The sequence below is a fragment of the Spermophilus citellus genome (assembly GCF_964194105.1).
Source record: "Spermophilus citellus genome assembly, chromosome: 12".
NCBI lineage: Eukaryota > Metazoa > Chordata > Mammalia > Rodentia > Sciuridae > Spermophilus > Spermophilus citellus.
The window spans coordinates 39079553-39105038 of NC_138198.1; the positions used below are offsets into that span (position 1 = coordinate 39079553).

Sequence of the window (25486 nt, forward strand, 5' to 3'; positions counted from 1 at the left end):
TTTCCAGATCCTGACATTGATGCTGCCAGTGCCATGATGCTTTTGAATACTCCCCCTGAGATACAAGCAGGTTGTGAGTAGATATTTCTATAGCCTACAGCACCATAGTTTCTGAACTTACCCTTCTCATTTATATCCCAGGCCATAGGAAGAACTAATGCTGAAGCAGACCCTCCCTTGTCATCAGGTTACAAACTACAGCAGTGCGTGGTTACATGCATAAACATACAGACATGTGGCCACGAGCGTGTGTAGATGAATGCACACATGAGGAAGTTCTGATGATAGAATTTCAGGGCTTACAATATGGGGAGAGATAAACAGGCCCCATCATGAATCCCAGTGGGGAGAACTTCCTTTCTCCTGTAGGAATTGTTGCTCTGAGTCGGTAGGAGAGGCTCCTTGAAGCCAGCTTCCCATGTCGGTGCTAAGCAATACCCATTTTTAGACATTCCTTTCCAGGACCTCATTAATGTCAGGCTGCCATTTTGAAAAGTCTGGCCTGTTCAATCTTGAAAATGAGGCCATGATACTCCTTGATTTAGCCAAGCAGGGTTCTTGTCTTCACCTTCTCTTGGCCACTGAGCAATGTCAAGTTTGAGATAACTCTTTTCTTTACTTGGACTTCACTTCTACCTACCACCCAAGGTTTATTCATATCTTTGGAGCTGGACTACTGAGTTCTGGAAGTCTCCTTCCATGAAAATGACCTTAAGTGAAGATATTGCCCCTTCTTTCTCCTGACTTAGGCCCACATTCCACACCTAGCAGACAGATCTGGTCACTAGGATCTACCCAGCTTGTCATAGGGACCTGTCTCATTCCTGTGACTGGTTCTTCTGCGTCCTGAAGGCCTTGTGGCCTCCTGAGCAATGGGAATGCCCCACTTTTAGAGAACAGTGTTGTCTCAGGAATGGTCCATCCCTAAACCCTTAATAGGTGTCATTATGGACTGATGCAGGGATTCAAACCACCTTTCATCGCTCTCTGCTTCTCCCAGCCTTCCTGACAGCTTTAAGAAATTGGACTCGGTTCTTCTTTGTTCCTTTTTAAAGACCCAAGAGACATAGCCAGGGGTTCTCAGAGAAACCTGGTCTTCTGCCTGGGGTCGCCCTTTTTGGCTCCTAAGGGTGCACAACTCCCATTCTGCCCTTGCTGAATCTGACTGCCAGCATTCCTGTCCCTCTGACCAGCAGACCCCACGTCTAGGCAGATGTGTGACTGACATACTATAGCCATTCACCTGAAACATGGCTTTTGAGTGATGCTTTATGTTTCAGAGAAATATATACTTGAAAACCTCTGTTCTCGGGAGGCTTCGTAGAAAAATTACAGCCCAGATTGTAATCAGGTTACGGGCTGAAATGGTTTCTAACATCAAGTTGCATAACCCATCCTAGGGAAAACATTGATGTCATCAGAATCAGTGTGAGGTTCAGGCCGCTTCCCCCAGCACCCCACCACTCTACTTTAAAGATAAACTCTTGTAATGAACTGCTTGCTGGGAGTGAGAGGTACAATGGAGATTCTGGAAAAAGCAGTGGGATTGAGGGAACATTCTCAGATGCTCAGCATCTTCTGTGAAAGGCCAGTGTTACTGGATTCGTGACTACAGATGGGAAAGGAAAGGGGTACTCCTGGTTAACTGAGGGGTTGAGTGTTGTCTTGGCTAAGGGGCAGTCTTTCCTCAGTAAGTAACCTCCAACTACAGGATTCTCTGTAAGCCATAGGCCTATCTGTGTTGGAATGCTGAATTTGATTTTTAAAGGCTTAGCATTCCTGTTTGAAAGGTTTAGGAACATTCTTAGAAAGCTTTCTTAGAAAGCCTTGGCTATTTCCACTGTGGGAAGAGTCCATATGGCCTCAGCTTTCAGGAAGGCCCAAGGCCCTCTAGACGGGAAGAACCAGGATGCCTGCAAAGGTCATAGCGAGAGATACTCTGCAGAAGCTGCTCAGAGAGCTAGGGACACCACCCTTATATTCACCCTTGTATTCCCAAGTGCAAGCGTGAGGGGTGGACAGATGGACAGTAAAGCTCTTAGAGGTGGGAGCTCATGCTCTGTAGGAAGGGAGTGAAGAGACATCCAGACAGCCAGGTGGCCCCTCCTCAACCTCTCCTAGACACCGCCAGCAGTAACTGGCTTCAGCAATGGACCACAGCTTTTAGCCAGCTCCCCTTTCCTTTGCTGCCTCCTTTGGATCTTGCCTTGAGGCCTGAGGCAGTACTTTGCCTCCTTTAGGTGAAGGGTGACAGAGCTAGAACAACAAAGCCATCATTCCCCACCCTGCCAGTGTTGAACCAGGCCTAGAAAAAGTGAGCCTGGGCAAAATGTGTAGAGGCAGTGGCCAGCTGTGGGGCCCTCTGTGGGGCCCTATGCGTGGCCTGGAATAGAGGCCTTCCCCAAGTGTGGGACTCCTGCCCCTGCCCACAGAGCAGGGAGCATGGCTCTGAGAGCTCCCTGTGTTTCTAGTCCGCCCACAGGCTGCCTGGATCCCCTGGGCTGCGTGGCAGGACTGTCTGTAGAGCCTCCTGATGAAGTGCTATTTATAGCCCCCATTTTCACCTCTCAGCTGCCCCAGGCCCTGTCTGAGTAGGAGCTACCTCATGGTAGCTGCCACGGTTCCCTCCCAGCAGTTGGAGGCCAGCCTGGGTGCCTTGAAAGGTTTTTCCTTTGTCATCACCCTTTGTAGCCACTCCACGTTAGGTCACCAGATGGCAGCCACTTAGAGCTCTCCCTCTCCTCCTTCCCTTGCTCAGCATCTGCAGAGCTAGCTCAGGGATGGCAGGTTGGCCACCGTCCAGGGTCTGAGGCTGAGTAGATCGTACAGAGTGAGCTGCTCAAGAAGCTGGTGAGAACCCCCGTCTGCAAGCTTCTTTCTCTCCCAGGGATCCAAACTGCCCAGGGGAGCCCCCCACATCCTGGAATGTTGGAGCTGAAGTCCCAGAGGGTCCCACCACCCCTCATTGCAGTCTGATGCTTCCCTTTCAATAAGGCAGCAGTGTCGATAATAAAAACTCAGCTCCAACAGTTTGTCCCCCTGGCAGCACCCGCAGCCTGTGTGACATTAGGTTTTTTCAGACTTTGCCAGTTTACAGCATGGGACACATTCTGTAAGGAGAGTCCTCAGAGTCCCACTTGCTCCCTGGGAGGCTCCTTGCAGAAGTCAGGTTCATTATCCTCTGAGCTCTGGATTATGCTTTGAGTCAAATCCACCCACCTATCCCACCTGCCCCCCGGAAAGTGACCATGTAGACTGATTTCAGCTTCCTGCATCTCCTTAAGCACCTGTTTGCAGCTCTCCTGTGACAAACCCTGTGAGTCATCTTGAACCCCCCCCCCCCGTGGAGGAATTGTTATTAAGTAGGAGAAGCCAGATCACCATTACTCATCTTCAAAGGCTTATATAATCCCTGGTTGGAATGTTCCCAGAGACGAACTCTAGATAATGGGGGAGGGAGAGAGGGTGTTCTGTAACCCCTCCTGCACTGGGGTGCAGCACAAAAAAAGCAACCAGGAAACAGACTGTGTCCTGCCACACCAGCTCCCTGCTCCCCAGCCTGCTTCCAAGCCAGTGGGTAGGAAGGGCGCCTTTGGGAAAAGGACAGATTATAGGAGTCACCTGCTGCTCAGCTTATGGCCTCTGCCAGAGCTAGCCAGGGCTGCTCTCCAAGGACAGCCGTAGGAGCTCCCAGGTTAATTTTAGAAGTTGTAAAAAAATGAAGGAAGTTCCATATCAAGAGGGAAGTTAGAGAAGTGCTGAGGGGTGACATCATGTGCAGGGAAGTTTGTCCTGTGCCTCAGACTTTTTTTTAAAAAGATTTCCAAGATTGCATTATCACATTAGATTATTACATCTGTAATGAGCGGTACTGCTCAGTTTGGCTGTTCTTATGTATGAGTGTTGCTTTCTTGCTAAAGTCTGAACATTTTAGAGTCACTCTGTAACTTCAGAGAATATAGTTGGCCAGTGGGTGGTCCTAGGCACCTTATCACAGCAACCTGAGGGCCCTAAACCTGTTTAACTTTCCTCTAAGCAGTGCATATTCATATTGAAACATCAGTCAGCAAGAAGCTGATTTCAAATGTGTGGTTCGTAAGTCTTTGACCTAGCTGGAGTTTGGCAACATTTCAGTACATCAGGTGGGGTGGCTTGGCTGCAAGGCATTGGCCTTGAGGTGTCTTGATATGCTTTGAGGAAAATAGTGAAAGGAAGAGCGAGAGCAGGTGCTGATAGACCAGGGGCTGAGAATGGACTCAGGTTCCTGCTGAGTCCCATCATCTGAAAAGTAGCGAACAGTGAGTCTCAGGGTGCATTTCTCAGGCAGAGCCATTTTGACTGCTGTGATGTGTTTTTCAGAAGCCATGTTCTCGACACTTGGGGATGGGGACAGAAAGGAGGAGAGACGTGGGGAACAGTTAAGTGTCACAGCTGGCTTCTGGCAGTCAATGAGCAAATACAGACACATCCACCATCTCAACATGGAGAAAACTGCCAAGGAGGGGACGAGAAACGCCAGGACTGGCAGAGGCAGCTCGCCATCGCAGCTCATCCGAAAACAAGCCCCGGAATCTGGAGGATGAGCCAGTGCATGTGCCAGAGTCTTGTGGAGCTCAGGAAATAGCTCAGGAGCACGTCTTCCATGAGATTCCCTGGAAAGTGTGTGCAGTTCTTTAATTGGGAAGATATATTAATGGGTGAATCAATAGTTAGAGCTCACTACAAAGAAGATAATAGATGGAGAGAAGTTCCCCATGGACGACCTGACACCTTCATAGATGGTTAATAAGAGGTTGCTGGAGAGGGGATGTGGGAAGGTGGAAGGATGGCGATGGTTATGATGGTTATGGCGGTAATGATGGAGATGGCAGTAATGATGGCAGTGATGTCTGTGAGCATGCACAGGCCGTCCAGCCAAGCAGTTGACCTAGCTTACCTGATTTAAGTCTTCAGAACGATCTTACAAGGTGTTTTAGGTCTGCTTTACTGGTGAGGAAATGGAGGCACAAAGGTTAAAGTGTGAGCCCAAAGCCACAGAGTTGACCGTCCTGCAGTCTTAGAACAAAGGCTGTGCTCCTTTCAGCCATTGCAGTATACCTCTTCCACCTCCAGAAGGAGTCCATGAGACAGGGAGCATCCAACACACTGGATCTCCAGTAGGTGCCAGGTGGGGACTGGCTTCCTTCACACTCCTGCCTGCCGGGGTGCCTCTGGGCATTTGGGCAGAGGACCGGGCACCTGGAGCACCATCCCTAGAGCTGCTTTTCTTCTTTGATTGGCCATGCCAGAATGAAGAAGCATGTGTTTTCTGTGACTTGCTATCCTCCTGTTCCAGGGTTTTCTGGTCTTTTCCAATTTTAAGTGCTTGGAGTGTTTGCACGGCAGAGGTGACTGTGACATAACACAAACCAGGGGAACAGGAGCATCACATCAATGGTTGTTGCTCTTCCAGCCCCTCTGTTACCAGGAAGACAGCTAGACCCTTGCTCCTTGGTCTGGCTTTTATCTCATTCCACTTTTGTGGGTTTTCAGCTCCCGCGAAATGCAGAAAGCACAGGACCTCAGGACCCCGCTGAGGATGATGATGGTGTTAGCAATGATGATGGTGTCATGGTAGCTGACATGCCTTTTATTAACTCAGTTCAGCTCCCCAATACCCTGAAAGGTAAATACCACTTTTTGTCTCCCTGCTTACTTGAGGAGTCAACGTGGCTTTCTCAGAGGACCATGGCAGTGTGATGGGACACAGACTCAGGTTGGCTTGACACCAAGGTCTGGCTCTCAGCCACTTTCCTGCTCCAAACCATTAAGTGGTTTTCCCAGTACCCAGGGGATAAAAATCAAATGCATCTCTTTCCTTCTAGGATTATATGTTGTAGCAAAATAACTTAGTTCCTTGTGTACCTGGAGCATTTTTAAATCATTTTTAGGCCTTTATATGCACTGCTTCTGTGCCTTGGAATTCCCGTGTAGATGGCACTTCCTGCAGAAAGTCTTCCCAGATACCCCTCAGTTTGGGTTGGGTATCTCCAGGCCCAATTCCCTAGAACCTACCTCGCTGGGATTTCATTGTATCCAGTTCATTTGCTTCTCTGCACAAGATCCCTAGTGACAGATATGGCAGAATTAGACAACCCATGGCTATCTGAGCATTTCTAGGGAATACTATACAGCAAAATAATTGAAACCCTCCCACAGTCCCCCAGACAGGCAAACAAAAAGCCTATCTTTTGTAAACTGGAGGCCTTATCTACAAACCCTGGAGTTCTCCCGGCCTTTTGTATCAGTCTGTCTTTGAGAATTACGGATATTTTCCTCCTACATTTTCTTCTAGAAGTTTTGTAGTTCTCGTGTTTAATTCTATGATCCATTCAATTAGCTTTTCATATGTGTTATGAGGGTCAAGGTTAGTTTTTTCCAGATGGATCTCCCGGTTCCGCTTGTTCTAACTCTCTCCTTTCCCCTGCTATGTCATTTCCATACCTTTGTCCAAAATCAGTTGAGCACACATGTGAGGGTCTATCTCTGGATTCCGTTTGGTTCTCTTGGTCTGTATTCTGTACTTCTTTTAACACTACATGGTTTCGTTTCCTGTAATTTCATAGGAAGTCTTGAAATCAGATAATATAAATTTTAGACTTTCTTCCTTACAGAGAACTTGTCGACTAAGCCAGATAGAACTAGCTATACGCCATGTTGTAGCAGCTCTGTGCTTTAAGTCTTCCTGCCCTGGGTGACCTCATCTGTCATCTGAAATAAGGCTGCTCACTGAGATGGTGTGAGTTCCTGGTCTGGTTCCACCTGCTCTCACAGTTAGTTATGGAAAGACACTGGGGACATTCGGGAGCCTACGTGGACTTGATTGATAGTCCTGACTTAGGCAAGGATTTCCATTTTGTTTTCCATCTTGCCTTCTGTAAGACCTTCCACAAACCTGGAAGATAAATGGCAAAAAATATTCACAAAAAGTACAAAAGGCACAAGAAATAAGCAGTCTATACGATATCGTGTATTCAAGAGTGAGCATTCACCTTACATAAAGGACCTTTAAAACTTTGGAATATTTCTGGTAACATTCTTAGAGAACTAAACATTATGTAAGTAAAACATCCATAGAGGTCATTTTTTTTAATTGGATGTTCACAACATTACAAAGCTCATGACAATCATATTTCATAGATTAGAATCAATTGGGTTATGAACTCCCATTTTTACCCCAAATACAGATTGCAGAATCACATCAGTTACACATCACATTTTTACATACTGCCATATTAGTGACTGTTGTATAAAAAGTATTCATTTGTACACAAATATGCTGGCTTTAAAAACTGAACGTGGAGACTGATTCTCACTTTTGAATGTATAATTTCCTAGTCTTTTCAATAGTCTGTAAAAGCATTTGCTTGCATATGATACTGTGCCAGGAGCCCCGGGGGGCAGAAGGGGCCTTGGGAGAACACTGTTTGGAGAAGGAAACAAATTCAAGGAATTGTACAAAGTCACACAAGAAGAACTAAGAGCCAGACACAGTAGCACACACCTGTAATCTCAGGGACTCCAAGCAAGACTTGGCAGGAGTATCCCAAGTTCCAAACCATCCTCAGCAGTTTTGTGAGGCCCTAAGCAACTTAGCCAGACCCTGTCTCAAAATTTAAAAAATGAATAAGATTGGGGATGGAGCTCTGTGGCAAAAGGCCCCTGGGTCCAATCCCCAGCGGGGAAAAAATCTAAAATGAAAACCCAGCAGTGCTTTGCTGTAGCAGTTCTCCCTTGGCCCCACAGACTGACAGAAGGTTGTTAGTAGATGTCAGAAGAGACAGAAGATGAGCCAGATGAAATGGCTGTTTGGGAGGTCAAAAAAGGTCAGCTGTCCCTGAAGTTCCCTGTTATGTAATCCCAGGCAAAGTCAGATTGGTGGGAAGCTACACTGAATATGTGTGGAAAACTGACAGGGTCTGAAGGTCGCTGGTGAATTGGCTTCACAGTTAGGGTTAGGGTTGCTCCAGGGACAGGGGATTTAAAAGAAGGCGGGTGCTGAGGGAACTCTCAGGAGACTCAGGGAATCTTTGGGGAAGGAGGAAGTGGGGTCCTCCACAGCAATCTGTGTGTGACCCTTCCCTCCCATCCACTCTTAGGAGGGGTCTTTCCTCTAATGACAAGGTCGTTGTGAGGGTGGGCTGGGCTGCAGGTGCTTGGGAGGTCCTCTGCTGTTATTCCGGGCTGTACCTTTGCCTTGTTGATGAAGGACACATAGGAAGGTGGTCCCAACTCCTGGCCATGACCAGAGAAGCATGAGGAAATGCCTTTGTCCGGTCACCTCCTGTCCTGCTGTGTCAGTGTTTTTTGAGATGACCTTAGGGTCTGACCAGAGATAAGTGCTTACATTTAACAAGTGCAAGAAAATGATGTTTGAAGCCCACTTTTTAAAAACTCACTTTTTTTTTAACCTAGGCAGCAATAATTTATTTGTAAGCTGTTGGTCTGACTTAGTTACTCACCAAGTTAGCTTTGTAGCTTGCGGTCTTGTTCTTCCAGTATATGTTTCTCTCTCTCTCTCTCTCTCTCTCTCTCTCTCTCTCTCTCTCTCTCTCTCTCTCTCCCTCCCTCCCTCCCTCCCTCCCTCCCTCCCTCATATCCAGAATTTCTGACTTAAAACAATATCTTCACAGCAGGATTCACATGTTGTCTTTCTCCTTTTGATTTTCCAGTTTCTCCAGGAGTGATACAAAATGGAGCGCAGGTTCTGAGCCGAGGGCTGTTTCCTGGCGTCCGGCCATTGCCAATCACTCCCATTGGAATGACGGCAGCCATGAGGTAAGGGAGGAGCTCACCGGCCAGGGCCGGCCTGTGGAGGGGGGAGGGCATCACCCCATGGGGCCCCCACAGAGGATGCAGAGGACCAGCCTCTAGAGACTGAAGACAAACCTAGTTGGAATGTTCAACAAAGTCAAGGTCACGTCCAAAGCCCCTGTCCAAATGACAGGCTCTCCTTCTTGGGCCGTCAGGTGATCCTGGTTTCCGTGCAGATGAGGCAATGCAGACAGGTTACACGGGGTTGGGTATTCATTAGATTCCAGGCTGATGGAGCTACCTCTGGACCTAGCCCCCTGGCTTCCCTGTCTGGCTCTGGGCTGGTGTCTGACTCTACGGAGACTCAGTTCCCTCACCCCCCACCCCTGCCACCTCTCGGCAGGGGTTGCTGTGAAACTCAAATGCAAAAGTCACATGTGAAATGCGCTTTGGTAAGTGGTCTATAAATAGCAAGTGGCCTCATCTCCCTGTTTCCAAGAATCAGGTCAGTTGCCAAACCACATGCCAAGCCAGTCTCCTTGGGAGATTCCATTCCTGTGTCCTCTTCATCCCCACTGACAGTCCTGATGAAGGTCCACCGCTAGCTTAGACCCTCTTGTGCAGCAGTGTGGTGGCCTCTTCCTGTTTATCCTGCCTGTTCCTCAGACCAGCTGTCTGCAGAAGCACCTGAAGATTCCCACTTCACCTTGACATCCCCCGGTCTTCCCTTCTTTCGGAACCAAATGTGCTCATCAAATGTATGTGGAATTTGCCCAGAATTTCTGTACAGATTTCCCCCAGCCTCCATGTGACTCCTTGGTGACACTTTTCTGAAAGTGGCCACCCAGCTTGGGACAGATTTTGCTTTTCCCATCGACCCCATGCTTGGATTGTGACCATTTGGTGTGTGACCCTGTCTATTAGTAATTTTTTGGTGTGTGCCTTCTGTTCTCAGTGATTTGCTTGCTGGGGATGGGGAATAGGTCTCGCTCAGTTGACTGATGGCCAGTTGCTCATTGCTGGTGCAGACAACCCCTCTAGAAGGCCTGTCTGTCTGAGAGCGACCCCTCCCAGCAGCAGCCCTTTCCTTTTGTTTGATTTAGGGATCAGGCTTGCACCTGAGGCCATTTTACTCTCATGGTGTTGCATGTCCCTAAGGAAACTGTCCCAGAATCTGTTTAACTGGGCCTGAGGGAGAAGCATGGTAAAATTTGGCTTGCACAGGTCAACCAGGTGGAGATTCTCCATAAACTGTGTCTTTGAACTTTTGCAGCCAACTAGCTTGCTTTTACCAGGAGGGATGTTGCTTAATCTTTAGGGCCGACTCTGGTTATCTGGGACCTGATATTGCCAGATTTTGGTAGGAATTAGAATAGTGATAGATCGTAAAAAGCATATGTCATTCCGACTAACCTGACAGGGAGGTGCCTTCTAAAATTACATGCTGTGGCGCTTCTTCTTATGCTTCTCTGCAGTCCTTCCTGGTTCCCCTTAGATCATTAATGCGTCTTGAGCTCTGAAGTGATGATCATCTTCCAGGAAAGCCAAAATGGCCTTGCCTTACACTGTGAAAGCCACTTGTTTCACTTTCCATTCTTAAAATCTTTCCCATCTCACCTCCTAGTTTACCATTTTGGCTGAGAAGACTTTGAGACTGTAGGCTATTCTTTTCGTGAAGCAACAATGTATTTCCATTAGCAGGTTCTCATATATGGTCTTCACCTTTGAGTGCCTTCAAGAATAGCTTTCGCTGTGAGTCAGCCATTCCTTCTAGAAGACACAGCGGAGCCCAGCAGACACCAGGGTAGCCTTCAGCTGACCCTGTCTCCTGATTTTAATTATTAACCTCATGGTATATATTATTGCAAATTTTACTGATTAGTCCTCTCTAGAAGTATTTTTTTAAATACTGATGGTTTTCCCCCTTGTCATGTTCTCTTGGGAATAAACTCTGCAGCCAAACAATGATGTCTTGTTTCTGTTCAAAGAGCTGTATCTCAACCAGGTGTGGTGTTCACACCTGTAAGCCCAGCTACCAGGGAAGCCCAGGCAAGAGGATCGCAAGTTCAGGGCCAGCCTGAGCAACTTGGCAAGACTCCATTTCAACATAAAAAGGACCGAGGAATATAGCTCAGTGGTAGAATATAGCTCAGTGGTAGAATGCATGATAGTACTCAAGGCCCTAGGTTCAGTCCCAGTTCCAGGGAAGAAGACGAAAAGCTGCCGCTCTCCCATCTGTGAGCACTGCAGTTAAGTTCCTTCCAGAGAAAGCCCAGAAAATAGCTTCTAGGACTGGACCTGTGTGTCAGCTGAGTTCAGCTAGGAGACAACAATCACACCAGGTGTTTGCACAGAGAGCCTCTAAGATAAAAGAACCATTACCTAAACAGAAAGTTATTAACCTGGTAACCAAAAGGATATAAAAAGCGAACCCAAAGTCTCACGGGGCAGGGGGGCAGAGGGGGGGAGCAGGCTCCGCATCAGGCCCAGGGAACATTTGGGAGAAGCTGGAAATGGTGGCCCCATGGAGCTGATGCTTGGGCTCCTGCCCAGAGGATGGTGTCTAGGACATGAGGTCTGGGCTCCCAGCCTCTGAGGAGTGGGTGCACACTGGTGCCCGCACTTCAGAGGGAATAGGGTTCTGCAAACATCTGGAAAACCGTGCACTGGATTCCCCGGCCTACTACAGAAAGGACTGCTGCTGTTGAGGTGCAGAGACGCTGCTGGGAAGACAGGAGCAGGAAACAGAGACTAGAGTCTGTCCCTTCTCCTCTATCACCTCTGCAGTCTCCAGGGTTCCCCCTGTTGGCGGAAGCTGATGGTCAAGCAAAGTGTGGCTTGCACAGCCCAGCACCAGGCCCAGCCCCATCCCAACCCCTGCCCCAGCCCCAACCCAAGACTTTGAATCACTGTAGAAGGGTGAGTTTGAGGCTGATGACAGTAGCCTTGTATTGGCACAGTTTGCTTAATGTCAGTCCTGGAAGCATTCATAATCTAATTAAAAGGGTGACCTTCCTGAGCATCATAGGAGTTTTGAGCAAACTCATTTTGGTAAAATATGCAACCACAGTTTGCAAAAAAAAAAAAAAAAAAAAAAAAAGAAAAGAAAACAAGTTTTCATTTCCGTAAATAGAGATAACTAGTAAAGAAAGCCATAAGTCATGAGCGGTGCATTGTCTAAGTCAGTTCCATCCCTGACCCTTAGTTTTAAGGGAAATTATGGGGAGAGGGTAGAAAGTTTTATAAGGTTAGAGACACTTGCTTGAGGTATCTCGGCCCTCTTTTTATAAGGCAAAAAATAGGTACTGAGATGCTTTCAGGAAAATGAACATAAACCCAGCCATGTGTACTTTTGCAGAACCAGCAAATTTTTTTTTGTAAATCCCACTGACAGGTGATTGGCCGGGAAATCATGTTTTGCTTTTTCACGCCCATTGTAATTTTTAAATTTTTGAATTTGGCCACATGTCAGTCAAATCTGAGGTTGAGAGGAATGTGAAGGAACAACACAGACCAATGTCTGCCTGGCCCATGGCATTGTGTACCTAGGGATTCCAGCCTGCGGGGTCCCAGTGTTTACAGGGACTGCTGCCCCAGGCCAACAGCTGGGGCCCAGGGAGGGCATTAGCACCCACTAAAGACCAATTTCCTCTTCTCCTTTGTGTGATAGGTTTTCCTGTGAGGCTGAGCACTTCTCCTTAAGTGAAAATATTTGTCTTTCAGGGAATCCCCCCCCCCCCAGCTGAGTGGCAAAGGCCATGTTTGTTTGTCTTAACTCTGAAACTGTTATTGACATAGATGAAGTGTTACTTTTATTAGCTGATCATTACACAGCTTGTATTTGCTGGGTTCCTTTGCATATAATTATGATGTGAAATCTCCTCCTAAGAGTATCTGTCAATAGTGTAATTGACTTTAGCGTGTTGACTCTTTGCTCAATAACCTCAGAGATTGGCCCATCCTTAGACATTGGAAACCTGCTTATTTTTAAATTTGTCTGGGCATAGAGTGCTCAAGAGACATCAGCCTTAAAATAACTGCTCACGCGTCTTAGAGTTTTATGCCAGTGTCTTGTGCTGCTGTCCCAGCGAAATTCCCTGCAGAGACTGTTGAGTTGAACAAACGAAGAACAGACTCTGGCCTTTTTGGGAAAAGGAGGCCAGATTTCTTACATCCCTAGTTTCCTGGGGGTGTAGCAACTCCCCTGGCCCTGGGCCACATTGCTGGGTCGTTATTCTGAGACCTTAGGAGAGCCTCATGGCTTTGAAGAAGGTCTGTCCTATAAATCTAGGCTGCAACATTCATAAAATGGTAAGAAAGTTCCATTTAATCACCATACAAGGCTGCTTGATTTTATTTGCAACTCAGATGAAAACTGAACTTCCCGTGGAACGTGAAGCAAGCTGGCCATTCGGGGTCCTATTACAAAGCAAAAGCATCCATTTTTAACGTTACATTAAAATGGAGTCATCAAGAAAACCCATCTCTCTGCCTCAGATCTGCTGCTCTTTTGGCTTGCCTTGCTTGTCTATCCGCCTTGAGAAGATGTTCACAACAGGATAAGATAGGGTTGTGAGCCAGACGCAATGGCGCACGCCTATAATCCCAGCGGATCGGGAGGCTGAGGCAAGAGGATCGAGAGTTCAAAGCCAGCCTCAGCAAAAGCTAGGCACTAAGCAACCCAGTGAGACCCTGTCTCTAAAATACAAAATAGGGCTGGGGATGTGGCTCAGTGGTCAACTGCCCCTGAGTTCAATACCTGATACCTAGGGTTATAATCTGATTGTGGAACTTTAGGGGGAAATTAAGACACTGATCATTTCCTGTATTGTGTTGTATTTTGTTTTGTTTTTAAAGACAAGGCCCCTATTTGCCTTGGTCTTCTGGGATCACAGCACTCGAAGGAGATTATGGAACTCAGAGTACGCCTGGGTAGGAGAGGAGAGCATGCTGAAGGGCGAGGCTCCAGGGACAAGGGAAACGGAGCAGGGACCTAGTTTCCCCTTGGGCCCCCTTCCCGGGAAAAGTCTTCGCTTTTGTTTTCTTGGTCTAGAAATCTTAGCAGTGAGCAGCAAACTGAGTGGAATCTGAGTGGCTCCTCATACTACAGACTGGTGGCTTTGGTTAAGTCCTGGTGCTTTATATCGGAAAGTCCTCGAAACTAGGGCTTCTGGGCTGAGTACCTATAAGACACCGTATGGAGGGCAGTTTTAGGGTCACCTGTTTTTCTTCTGTGATCTCTTGCACAAAAGAAATCACATTTATCTCAGTGGTTCAAGGAGGCATTTTGCAGCTTGTGGGAGAAAAGTATGGTCCCCTGGCGATAGCCACTCGGAGCTCTGGAACCCGGATGTTTTCCAGGAGGTGCTGGCCACCTGGCCCCTGGACCCCTCACCTTGGCTGCTGTGCATCCACCAGATTGCAGAACTGGGGCTAGGGGTCTTGAAATTCATCTTTATTGGATCACTGAAGCACAGGTGGAATCAGACCAGATTTTATGGAGAATGTAGGGATGACTATAAACTCACAAATTAGATTGACCTAAGTGACATCCCTCTCCTTGGTAGGATTTGACACCTGGTAAACAGTAATTTTACACACAGTTTTTATTAAATAGTTCTCTGCATGTTTTTCCTTGTGTTTTCTATCATTCTAAGTAGGTTAATCTTCATCTCCATTCTGGAGACTGCTTCCTTTTTTAAACATATTTATATGATATTTGATTCACCCACAAGATTAAACATGTAAGACTCACTCAGTGTCTAAGAGACTTATCAAGCCACCGTCCAGCTTTTAAAAAGGAAAACATGATTGACACCCCTTTGCCTTCCCTGAAAGGTAACCCCAACCCCAAGGTTTGTATTTATTATTCCCATGCTTTTAAAAGCATTTTTTTTATTATTTTTAGTTTCCATTGACGAAATATTGTTTAGTTTGGAGTTTTGAAGTCATCAAAATGATACACTCATTATTAAATTTGTTGAGTTGCATATGGCGCTTGGTGAATCTTTTACATTGCTATATAATATTCCATTATGTGAGTATACCACAGTTAACAAAAATAAGAAAAGTATTTGGATCATTAGTTTTTCATATTCCAAGCCTTGCTACTACAAAAATTCTTGTACATGTCTCCAGACATATTTAAGATGTTCAGGAGTGAAACTGCTGGTTTGTAAGGTATCTACATGTTCAGCTTCAGAAGCTAATGTCAAATTGTTTCCTGAAGTGCTTGTATCCATTTATACTCCCAGCAGCAGAGTGTGATAGTCCCCACCTCTGCACATCTTCACATTCATTTGGAATTTTCATACTTCATAATTTTAACCAAGGTAGTGCTGTGGCAGAGTGGTATTTTATTAGGCTTTGTTTTCCCTTCTCTAAAGGTGTTGCACTGTTTTACACAGACTTAATTGGATGTTTGAATGTCTTCTAAGGATTTCCATTTCTACATTTTGCTCATTTTTCTGTTATTTCTTTTTTTTTTCTTTTGTAGGAGACCTTTATATATTCTGGACATCAGTCCTTTGTTCACTATATGTGTTGCAAATTTTCTGTTCGTGGATGGTCTTTTCACTATAATAATGTCTTTTGATGAATAGAAGCTCTTCATTTAATGCTTATTAATCACACTTACCAACCATTTTCTTTATAAAACCCAATGTCTTACTTTAAAAATAAAAATCTCTTTCTTACTCTGGTCATCTTATTTCCACTAGTTTTTTTTTTCCCTCCCTAAATGATTTAAGGTTTTTTTTTTTTTCCTGTAGCATTTAAATCTGAAATTATTACTTCTTATGTGATAGGAAATAATCTTAGGGTTGTTCCTGTGGATTACTACTTACATCTGGAACCCCCCTGGCGTTGTGACGTCAGGGACACTTGCGTCTTTTCCAGGTGGGTATCTGGTATCCCAGCATCATTTATTAGGTAGCGCCTCCTGTCCCCACCCATGGGAAGTGCCATCAGTGACATGTGGCAGGGTTCTCTGTGAGCGTGGATTCACAGGGGCTCTCGGTCCTGTCTGGTCCTTGTCACATTCTAGGGCAGTTCCACACTGTCCCCGTCTCTCAGGGTTGGTAGCACGGTTCTCTCAGCTCAGTTTTCTTTTCAAGTGTCTTGGCCATTCTTGGCTCTTGGTACCTGTATGTAAATTTTGGAATCAGCTTGATCAATAGAACAAGAAAATGGGGAGGGGCAAAAAGAGAGACAATAGCTCCTCTTGTAATTTTTAACTAGGATCGTATTGATCCTGTAGATCAGACTGCAGGGTTGACTCCCCTAGCGGATCAGTCCCTGGATGCTGTTACCTCACCCTCTGTCTAAATCCTGGTGTCTCCTGTTACGGTTTTATAACTTTTTTTTCCCTAATATTCAGTTAGATTTATTCTGCATATCTAGGTTCTTTTTTTTTTCATGCTGTTGTTAATCTTATATACACATATGACATCTTTTCTTTTTAAGTCTTTTATTTCCCCTTTCTGGTGGCACAATTCAGGACCTCTGAATAGAAGTAATATTAATCAACATTTTTTCTGTGTTCCTTATTTTATTTTTTTATTTATATATGACAGCGGAATGCATTATAATTCTTATGACACATATAGAGCACAATTTTTCCTATCTCTGGTCGTATACAAACTGTATTTACACCAATTCGTGTCTTCATAGATGTACTTTGGACAATAATAACCATCACGTTCCACATCATTTCCAACCCCATGCCCCCTCCCTTCCCCTCCCACTCCTCTGCCCTATCTAGAATTAATCTATTCCTCCCATGCTCCCTCTCCCTATCCCACTACAGAGTCATCCTCCTTATATCAGAGAAAACATTCAGTCCTTGGTTTTGGGGGATTGGCTAACTTGACTTAGCATTATCTTTTCTAATGTTCCTTATTTTCAAAGGAGCCACATTATTGACCCATAATTGATAGGGTATTTGTTATTGTATTTTTAGGAAATATATTTTATCATAATAAGTAAAGGCTTTGGGGCTGAGGTTGTGGCTCAGCGGTAGCAAAGCCCTGGGTTCGATCCTCAGCACCACATAAAAATAAATAAATAAAATAAACGTATTGTGTCCAACTACAACTAAAAAATAAATATTTCAAAAAAATAAGTAAAGGCTTTACTTATTCATAATATTTCATTATGAACAATTATCAAATTTCATAAAAAATGTCTGCATCAGCAAGACACTGTCTCTAAATGAAATATAAAAAAGGGGCTAGGGATGTGGCTCAGTGGTTAAACCCTGGTACCCCACACCAAAAAAAAAAAAAAAAAAAAAAGTTTGTATCATTTAAAAGAACTATAAAATTTTTCTTTCACTTTTGTTGGCTGTGGTAAATTGCATTATGAATTTACCAGTTCTGAATAAGACTTGCATTTGTGAAGATACTTGTTTGCAAAACGTTATATGTTTTACATGTTGCTAGAATTAGAATATGTATGAATCTTACATATTTGTTCATGTAGCATGTTTCTCTAGTTCTGTGCTTGTCTATGTCAGTATCAAGATTCCAGTGGGCTGAGGCTGGGGCTCGGTGATAGAGCACTTGCCTAGCATGTGCGAGGCACTGGGTTCAATTCTCAGCACCACATATAAATAAATTAATTAAAGTCCATCAATAACTAAAAAAAAAATCTAAATATTTTTTTTTAAAAAGATTTCATTAGCCCCATATGGGTTGAGAATATTCACTCTTAGACTTTCTGAAAGAGTTTGTATACAGCTGGAATGATATCTTCCTGGATATTTGGTGGAGCTTCAACTTATGTAATGTTTATAGGATAAATTGTGTTTATTTCCTTTTGAATTAATTTTAGTGAACTCTAGGAATTTCCATTTCATGTAGGTTTTCACATATAGATATAAAAGTTAGTTTATATCTTTTATTAACTGTGTCCTATTTGAGTTCTCATTTATACCCTTTTTATCTCCCCACCGCCCCCCCCAGCTTTGATTTCTTCTTTGACCCATGGGTATTTTTTAGAAGTTTGTTTGTTTTTGTTTTTGATTTTTGTTTTTTTGGTTTTAATTTCTAAACCAAAGAGGAAATGCTGTTGCCTTTTTGTTTTGTTTTGTTTGTTTTGTTTTGCTTTGGTCTTGTTACCTCTTCAACATTGACCATTAACCTCAGTGCACTGTGGGCAGAAAATTGTCACAGGCAGTAACTTGGTGAGATAATCTATGCCTCGTCTAAATGATCTACTATGGGGTCGAGTATAAATCAGCTTTTTGAAAAATATTCCATGTGTGCTGCCAAGGAATATGCCTTTTTCATGATTGGCACATATTCTGTGTACGTCTGTCAGGTCAGATCTCCTTGGTAACCTCGGCTGTGTTGTGTGTGAGAGAGAAAGGGCACCGTCGGTTGAATGCTGAGAGTGATTTATTAAAATCTCCCATTACAGAGTGGATTTGGCTGTTTCTCCTTGTGGCTCTTTCCATTTTAAGAGTCTGTGTTTTGAAGCACTTTTATGGGAAGTCTGCTTGTTTTAAACTGTTTTACCTTCCTGGCGAATTGAGCCTCAATGAATGTTTAATGACGCCTCATCGGTAGTAATAATTTTTGCCTTTAAAATCGGTCATTTCTTTTTAATAGCACTACACCAGCGTGATACAACTTTTTTCATCCTTTTAACCTTTCTTTGTCTTTTTATTTTACGCTTGTCTCTTATAAACAATGTATGGCTTTAAAAAAAAAATCCATGCTAATGATATATAGCTTTTAGCTGAAGATTTTAACCCATTTTTATTGACAGAGTTGGATTCGTCTTTGTCATTTTGCATTTTTGTTTGTCCCTGTTTTCCCAGGTATTTTCCCCCCTCTCCAGCACTAGTTTGAATTGATTGAAGTTCACCTACTCCTCCTTCCACTGTTTCCCCCCTTTAACGGTCTGAAAGTCATGCATCCTGTTTGTCATCTTTCAGCCTTGATCCTAGAACTTTTAACATGAATATTTTAAAATGTCTAAAGTTGATCGATATCGTTAACCTCCTGATCAATACAGGGCCTCTGGAATGCTTTAACCTCCGTCTGCTCCACACCCCAAATGATACACTGCATTTGTCCAATACCTTGGTTCTATTTTGCTTTTGTTTGTTTTTTAAAGCCACTTAGTCATTATGATCATTGCATTGTACAGTCAATACTTGCTTGCATTTTCTTTGCTAATCATTTCTTCTTACATCTCAGGCCTTCCCTTTTAGATCATTCCTTGTCCCTGAAATACATCCTTGAGAAGTTGTCAGCCGGGTGTGGTGACACATGGCTGTAGTCCCAGCTGCAGGGGAGGCTGAGGCAGGAGGATCTTGAGCACATGAGTTCAAGATCAGCCTAGGCAAGATAATGAGACCCCATCTCAAAAAAAAAAAAAAAGAAAGAAAGAAAGAAAGAAAAAAATGTTCTTATACTGAGGGTCTGTAGTGAAAGCCTTGAATTTGGGGCTGAAAATAAATGGTGTTTTGCACTCCTTTTTAGAAGAGCGTGGGACTGGGTATAAAATTCTGAAGTTTCACAGTGGCGTGCATAGGTCCGGGTTTTGTTGTATTTATCCTGCGTGAGATTTGTTGGTTTTGGGAATCTTAAAATGGGTACCTTTCATCAAAACCAGAAATCCCCAGCCACTTTCTATTCAAGTATTGATCTGCCCCTCTTTCCATCCACTCTGGGACTCCACCCAGGTTTACATGGGATCCTCTTGGGCTGTTCTCTGTCACCCCGCCTTTCTTTCACAGTCCCCATCTCTTTGTCCCCCTCTGCTGCATTTTGAGTGACATCTTAAGGTACATCAACAATTCACTCATTTTTTTCTCTAACTGAATTGAGGGTTTTGTTTTGTTTTGTTTTGTTTTGGGTACTGGGGATTGAACTCAGGGACACCCAACCATGGAGCCACATCCCCAGCCCTATTGTATTTTATTTAGAGACAGGGTCTCACTGAGTTGCTTAGCACCTCGCTTTTGCGGAGGCTGGCTTTGAACTTGTGATCCTCCTGTCTCAGCCTCCCCAGCCACTGGGATTACAGGGGTGTGCCACCATGCCCAGCTGAATTGAGTTTTTTAATTTCAGGGGTTTTACATCTCATGTGTAGAAGCTCTATTTGGTACTTTCCAAAATCTGCTTAATTGGAATACAGTGTATTCTTCCTTTCCAGGATTTTTCAGTTCTCTCTTGTGTTTCTTGAAACATCCTAACTTTATGTTCTCCATCTATAATGTTTCCACATTAGTAGTCTTAGATTTTATAGTTGCTTTTTTCAATTGTCTCTGGCTTGCAGTAGCTTATTTCCTTTGTGTTTATGATTTTTTAAAACTATTATGAACCTCTGTTCTGTGCCTTCTTATCTGTGGGAATTCTCTGTGACTTGGGGTTCAAGTGTGTTCTTCCAGAGGGTTTGCTTTTAAAACCAGGCCTGGGAGACTGGTGGACACAAGGCCACTTTAACTCCATTGGAGGGTCCACAGTAACCATGAACCTAACAAAATCAGCCTTCCTGCCGCTCCCTGCCCTTTATTGTGCATAAGTCTGGGCTCTCAATCCAGGCCCGGGTGGGCATGTGCTCCAGGGAAACCCCGGCTTCCTTAGTGGCCAGCTGCCCACATTTCAGGTTATGTTGTTCAGTTTTCATTTGTGTGTCTGAGGCTCACTGGGTAAGTCTACGTGGGTGTCAGATTCCCCTCATTTCCTTGTGACTTTACAGTACGTTGCTGTACTTTATTGAGAATCCTTTGTGTTGCCGTCAGGAGCATGGGTTCCAAATGTGTCTTCTGCCACCTGTGTGGGAGCAGAAGGCCCCTCCCTGGTCATCTCTTGCCCAGGGCTTTCTACTTATTGTTGGGTTGGGCAAGAAGCACTATATTCCTATTAATTCTGTCTGGTTTTCCCATCTGACTCAGGATCAGTGCCTTCAAGTCAGTGCTTGAGAGGAGAGTTACCCTGAATGATAACCTGTTAAGCCACCAGTTCCAGACAGAGCCCAAGCACACCAACCAGTAAAGGGCAGAGTCTCCACATGCTGCTTAACTGTAATAGAACAAATAATAAACCTATAGGAAAAAAGGGGGGGGGACAGCAGGAGAGGAGGGCCATGACTAAGCATCAACTTCTACCTTAACTTGCCGTTTGCAAACATTGCTCCCTCTTGGCTGGAACAAGTGGGAGCTCTCTTTGCTGTTTGGTTTTTCTCATCTGGTAGACGAGAGAATGAGTTCCAGGTTTTCCATTTAACAGCACGTGGTTTTGTTGAACTGTGTGCTTTACACTCATAGAGGTCTAGTAAAATCAGGTGGCTTTCATTTATGCTAATGTATGATCATTTGAGTATCATGAATGTAAATTTTACTAACCCTGAAAAAATTACAGGCATCCCACATTCATTTTAATGAATGGTTTTTCGAGGAGGTTAGAGACTCACCTTCCCATGTGTTCAGGATGGCTGGTTTCTTTTAAGCATTCGGTGTCCTGTAATGACAACCCCTGCAGCGGGGAGCATTTGACACCAGCTCTGTGCAGCTGGCTTGCACCATCATGAATCACTTCGAGCCAAGTCATCAATAATTGAAGGAGCTTGTCACTTCCCACTGAGTTGTGTGTGTAATTTATGGATTCTGAGCCCATGCTAAAATCTCAGGGAAAGCTAATTTCATCCAACGAGAAAGGGATACATTTCTGTTTTAATTCTCCCTCCCTGAAGTTATGTCTGCGCCTATTTGCATCTGGACGTGTTGTCAATGGTTATGTTAGTTTCCCATCTCCACCACTGTAGACGTCCTTCTTTGGGGTTGCAGGGAGATATTTCAGGTTCCTGCTTGGATTGTCCTTGAGAACCAGGGAGGCCACTGTGGGCCAGTCTCAGGGTCCTGGGAGTTTCTATGTTCCAAGGTATTTTGTGGAGTCACTGTCAGCAAGCAGCCTGATTCTAAGTGGCCAGAGACCCCACCATCTACAGAATCAGGGGCCCAGGAACAAATTTCTATTCTTTCATCCATGAGATGTCCTTCTGAAGAACGTGTCCATTTGGGTCAAGCGGGTCTTTTTCGCCTCTCTGATGCTGCTTTGTTTAAGAAAGAGAAGGGTTCTCCGACTCAAAGTCTTTCCTCTTGGGGTAGGGTAGAATTTTGGCACCGTTTCGCTTTGGTTATAGTATTTCTCCACCCACCACCCCAAACTTCTTATTTAAAAAAATTTCAAACCTATGGAAAAGAGGAAAGAAAATCACAGTGAACACCACCTGCGCTTTGCCTAGACACACAAGGAAGTCACTTGGTGGAGGCTTCTCCTACCTTGTCGGTCTCAGGGGTTTCTTCTTCTTCTTCCCATGTGTTCAGAGAGGGGTCCTGCCTTCCCCTGAACGGTGGTAGTGAAGTGAGTCCCAAGTGCCAAGTGGTTACAGTGAGAAGAATTCAGAACCGAATTGATTTGTTAAAAGCCAGACAGCCCTGTTCACTCATCCAAATGTAGCTGGATTCAGTAGGAATTGGTTTGGTCTAGTTCAGTGGACAGATTGCTTTTATATTTCACAGTAGTTACCTTAAACAGTGAAGATCAGGAGAGCCATGACATGAGACTTCCATTTTCATTTACTTTAGTAACTGTTAGGACTGGCTGTATGATAAATTCTATTCATTCAAAGTTTTACGTTTCGTAAACACCTCGGCGTAATCCTATCTCAGCCATTTGTATGTACCCAAGAAGTAGCCAGGAAACAGGAAATCTGCAGAAAATGGATATCAAGGAGGCCAGTTAGTTCCCAAAGCCCAGGGACTGTGTCCTCAGGCAAACCCTGGAGGAATTCCTCTGGTTAGTGCTTCTTTACTCTGTGCTGGATTCCTATAAACCGCTTACCCAGGGGAGAAAGAGAAAATGAGTCTTTCCCAGGTGAGCACATCAAGTACCTCTGAGATCCTTCCTCTGTGACTGGGACTTATTCAATCCTCACAGAGCCCTGTGAGGGCATGAGGAAGCGGAGGCCCAAGGCATTAGACAGCCAGCCCTCTTGGTTACTAACACACAACACTGATTCAGAAACACAGGTCTGTCTAGCTTGGCCTACGAGGATTTGGGGCAATCCGGGATCACAGTGTAGGGCTCAAGCTGAGACTCTTCTGGAACCTACTAGGGCTCCTTGTACAAATGCACCCATTTGTGTAATTGTTGACCACGATGATCTTGAGGGCCCTAAGAAAGGTTACATTTTGACAATGGCCATTATACATTTTGTTGATGGGCATTATGATGGGGATTCTCACCATCAGCCCCAATTTAGTAGGACAGGACTTGGAAACTGGATGGCAGGAGATTCCCGGCCTCCCCCCCTCCCCCTCTGTACCATCTGCGTCTGCATTAGAGGCTCTTTACTCCTCCCCTTTCACTTTCTATGTGTGAAAGCTCTCTGAGCCCCAAGGCCCACAGGGAGGGAGGAGGAGGACAGGGGCTCTCTACGGTATCTCCCTGGTGGTCCCAGCCTTTGGACCAGTACAGCCTTTCAACCAGTGCCACATCCTCAGGCTGGGTCTGGTCAGTGTTGGTGGGAGGACCCAGAGCCACTTCCTGTACTCTGTACCACAAAGTGCCATCTAGCTCCTTCATTCCCTGGTCATATTGCTGGGTGTCTGCCAGGTGGGACATGCTGTGACTGGGCGGTGTCTTGTGGAGCTGATAAGCACAGGCATTGAACAGGCCGCTGTACAGTTCTTGGTGATGGTGGGAATGCCCTCCTGAAGGAAAAGTCAGAGTGGGTACAGTCCAGGCAGGAAGAATGTGGCGAGTTCCTTGGGTCTCTTAGAAGGGTCTCAGGAGGTGGAGGAGCTAGCAGGAAGGAGGAGCTAGCAGGAAAAGGGGCGAGCCTGGGGCACCAGGACATGTCTCATCCCTGCGCAAATCCTTGGCCCTCACATCCAAGGTCAGATGCCACTTCTTCCTCAGAAAGTCCCCTGGCACCCTGTCCTTTCTCCCTCCAACTATCAGTAACCTTTCCTGCAAGCATTCGTCCTTCTGATTTCCACCTGTGCTGAACATCTAGCGTGTGCCAGGCACATAAGAAAGACAGCTGCCACCCAGACACTTGGCGCATGTGGCCTGACCAGGAGTAAACATTACAGCTGCCAGTCCTGGCCGGGCACTGCAGGGTTCACTCCTGTGGGCAGCCCAGCTACCCGGGAAGTAGGCAGAGGGAGGTCAGCACACTGCTCAGACACACAGAATAGGCATGATAAGGAGGGCTCCAGGGTCCTGAAGGAAAGCCATGGCAGGGAGCCTTTCCATGGGGAGCCTGCAGGGGGGTGTTGGCAGGTGGCCTGACTCTCTCGAGCTTGGCGGTCAGACGTTGGTTTCAGCCCTGATTCGACTATTTCTCAGTTGGGGACTTTAAATCACCGAGCTTTCCAGACCTCCCCTCTGGTGACTCGACAACTAAGGTGCTCAGGTCTGCTTTATAGAGTTGAACGCAGTCATCTGGGTGGGCTCAGCAGGGCACTTGGGGGTGGCCACTCCAGGAAATGGCAGTGCTCTCTTAGAAACTTGACATGCTTCTTTGTCTGACTGCCGTATCTTCGTGATAGTGTCTGTATGTGACCTCCCTGGGCCCCTCCCTAAGGTCATGCGTTTCTGTCAGGCACACAGTGAATGTTGGTAGATTAAATGAAGGATGGAGTGAATAGCAGTCCCCACGCGGCAGGTGTCTCTTTGCTGAACACTGTATTTAGCCTTCTGATAAAGTCTCCTCATACACTATCTTTGGGAGAAAATGTCTTTTTTTTTCTTCTGAAATGCCCAGGCATGGTACCTGACTCCATGGAGCTGGGGGCTACAAGGAACTAAGTGCAATTTGATTTTTGTGGTTTAATGTAAGGGCCAGAGCTTCCGCTGTAGTCCCTGCTGAACCATGGCTTTAACAGCTCAGCCATTGATGGGAGATAAGCAGGAGAGGCCCAGGTGGCAAGGATGAGGCCTTAGTCTTCAAGCAGATCCGCCCATTGCCCCAGGTTTTTTAATTGCTAACTGGTGTTTGCATGCATTTGGGCACCTGGATCTCCATCAGAGGTCTAATCTGTGTCCCCTCTCTGTCTCATCCCTCCCCATGTCCTCGCCCTGCAGGAATGGCATCACCAGCTGCCTGATGCGGACTGAGAGTGAGCCCTCGTGCGGCTCCCCCGTGGTCAGCGGAGACCCCAAGGAGGATCACAACTATAGCAGTGCCAAGTCCTCAAACGCCCGGAGCACCTCGCCCACCAGCTACTCCGTCTCCTCCTCCTCCTCCTCGGCCGACGACCACTACGAGTTTGCCACCAAGGGGAGCCAGGAGGGCAGCGAGGGCAGCTTCCAGAGCCACGAGAGCCACAGTGAAACGGAGGAGGACGACAGGAAGACCAGCCAGAAGGAGGCCAAGGATGCCCTAGGGGACAGCGGGTACGCATCCCAGCACAAGAAGCGTCAGCACTTTGCCAAGGCCAGGAAGGTCCCCAGCGACACGCTGCCCCTCAAAAAGAGACGCACGGAAAAGCCCCCCGAGAGCGACGACGAGGAGATGAAAGAGGCAGCCGGGTCGCTCCTGCACTTGGCAGGGATTCGGTCCTGTTTGAATAACATCACCAATCGGACAGCAAAGGGGCAGAAGGAGCAGAAGGAAACCACAAAAAATTGAAAACAAGTCATTGATTTGTTTTGAACTTAGGCCATTTGGT

General features: G+C 45.6%; 1 protein-coding gene across 1 annotated transcript; it reads left to right on the plus strand.

Moving 5' to 3' along the window:
• Window positions 1–25486, plus strand: LOC308631612 (forkhead box protein N3-like; the record flags this gene model as incomplete). Its single annotated transcript, XM_081262996.1, has 3 exons — window positions 1–73; window positions 8712–8817; window positions 24900–25486. Coding segments are annotated over 3 exons (726 nt in total), but the record flags the coding sequence as incomplete, so codon positions are not given.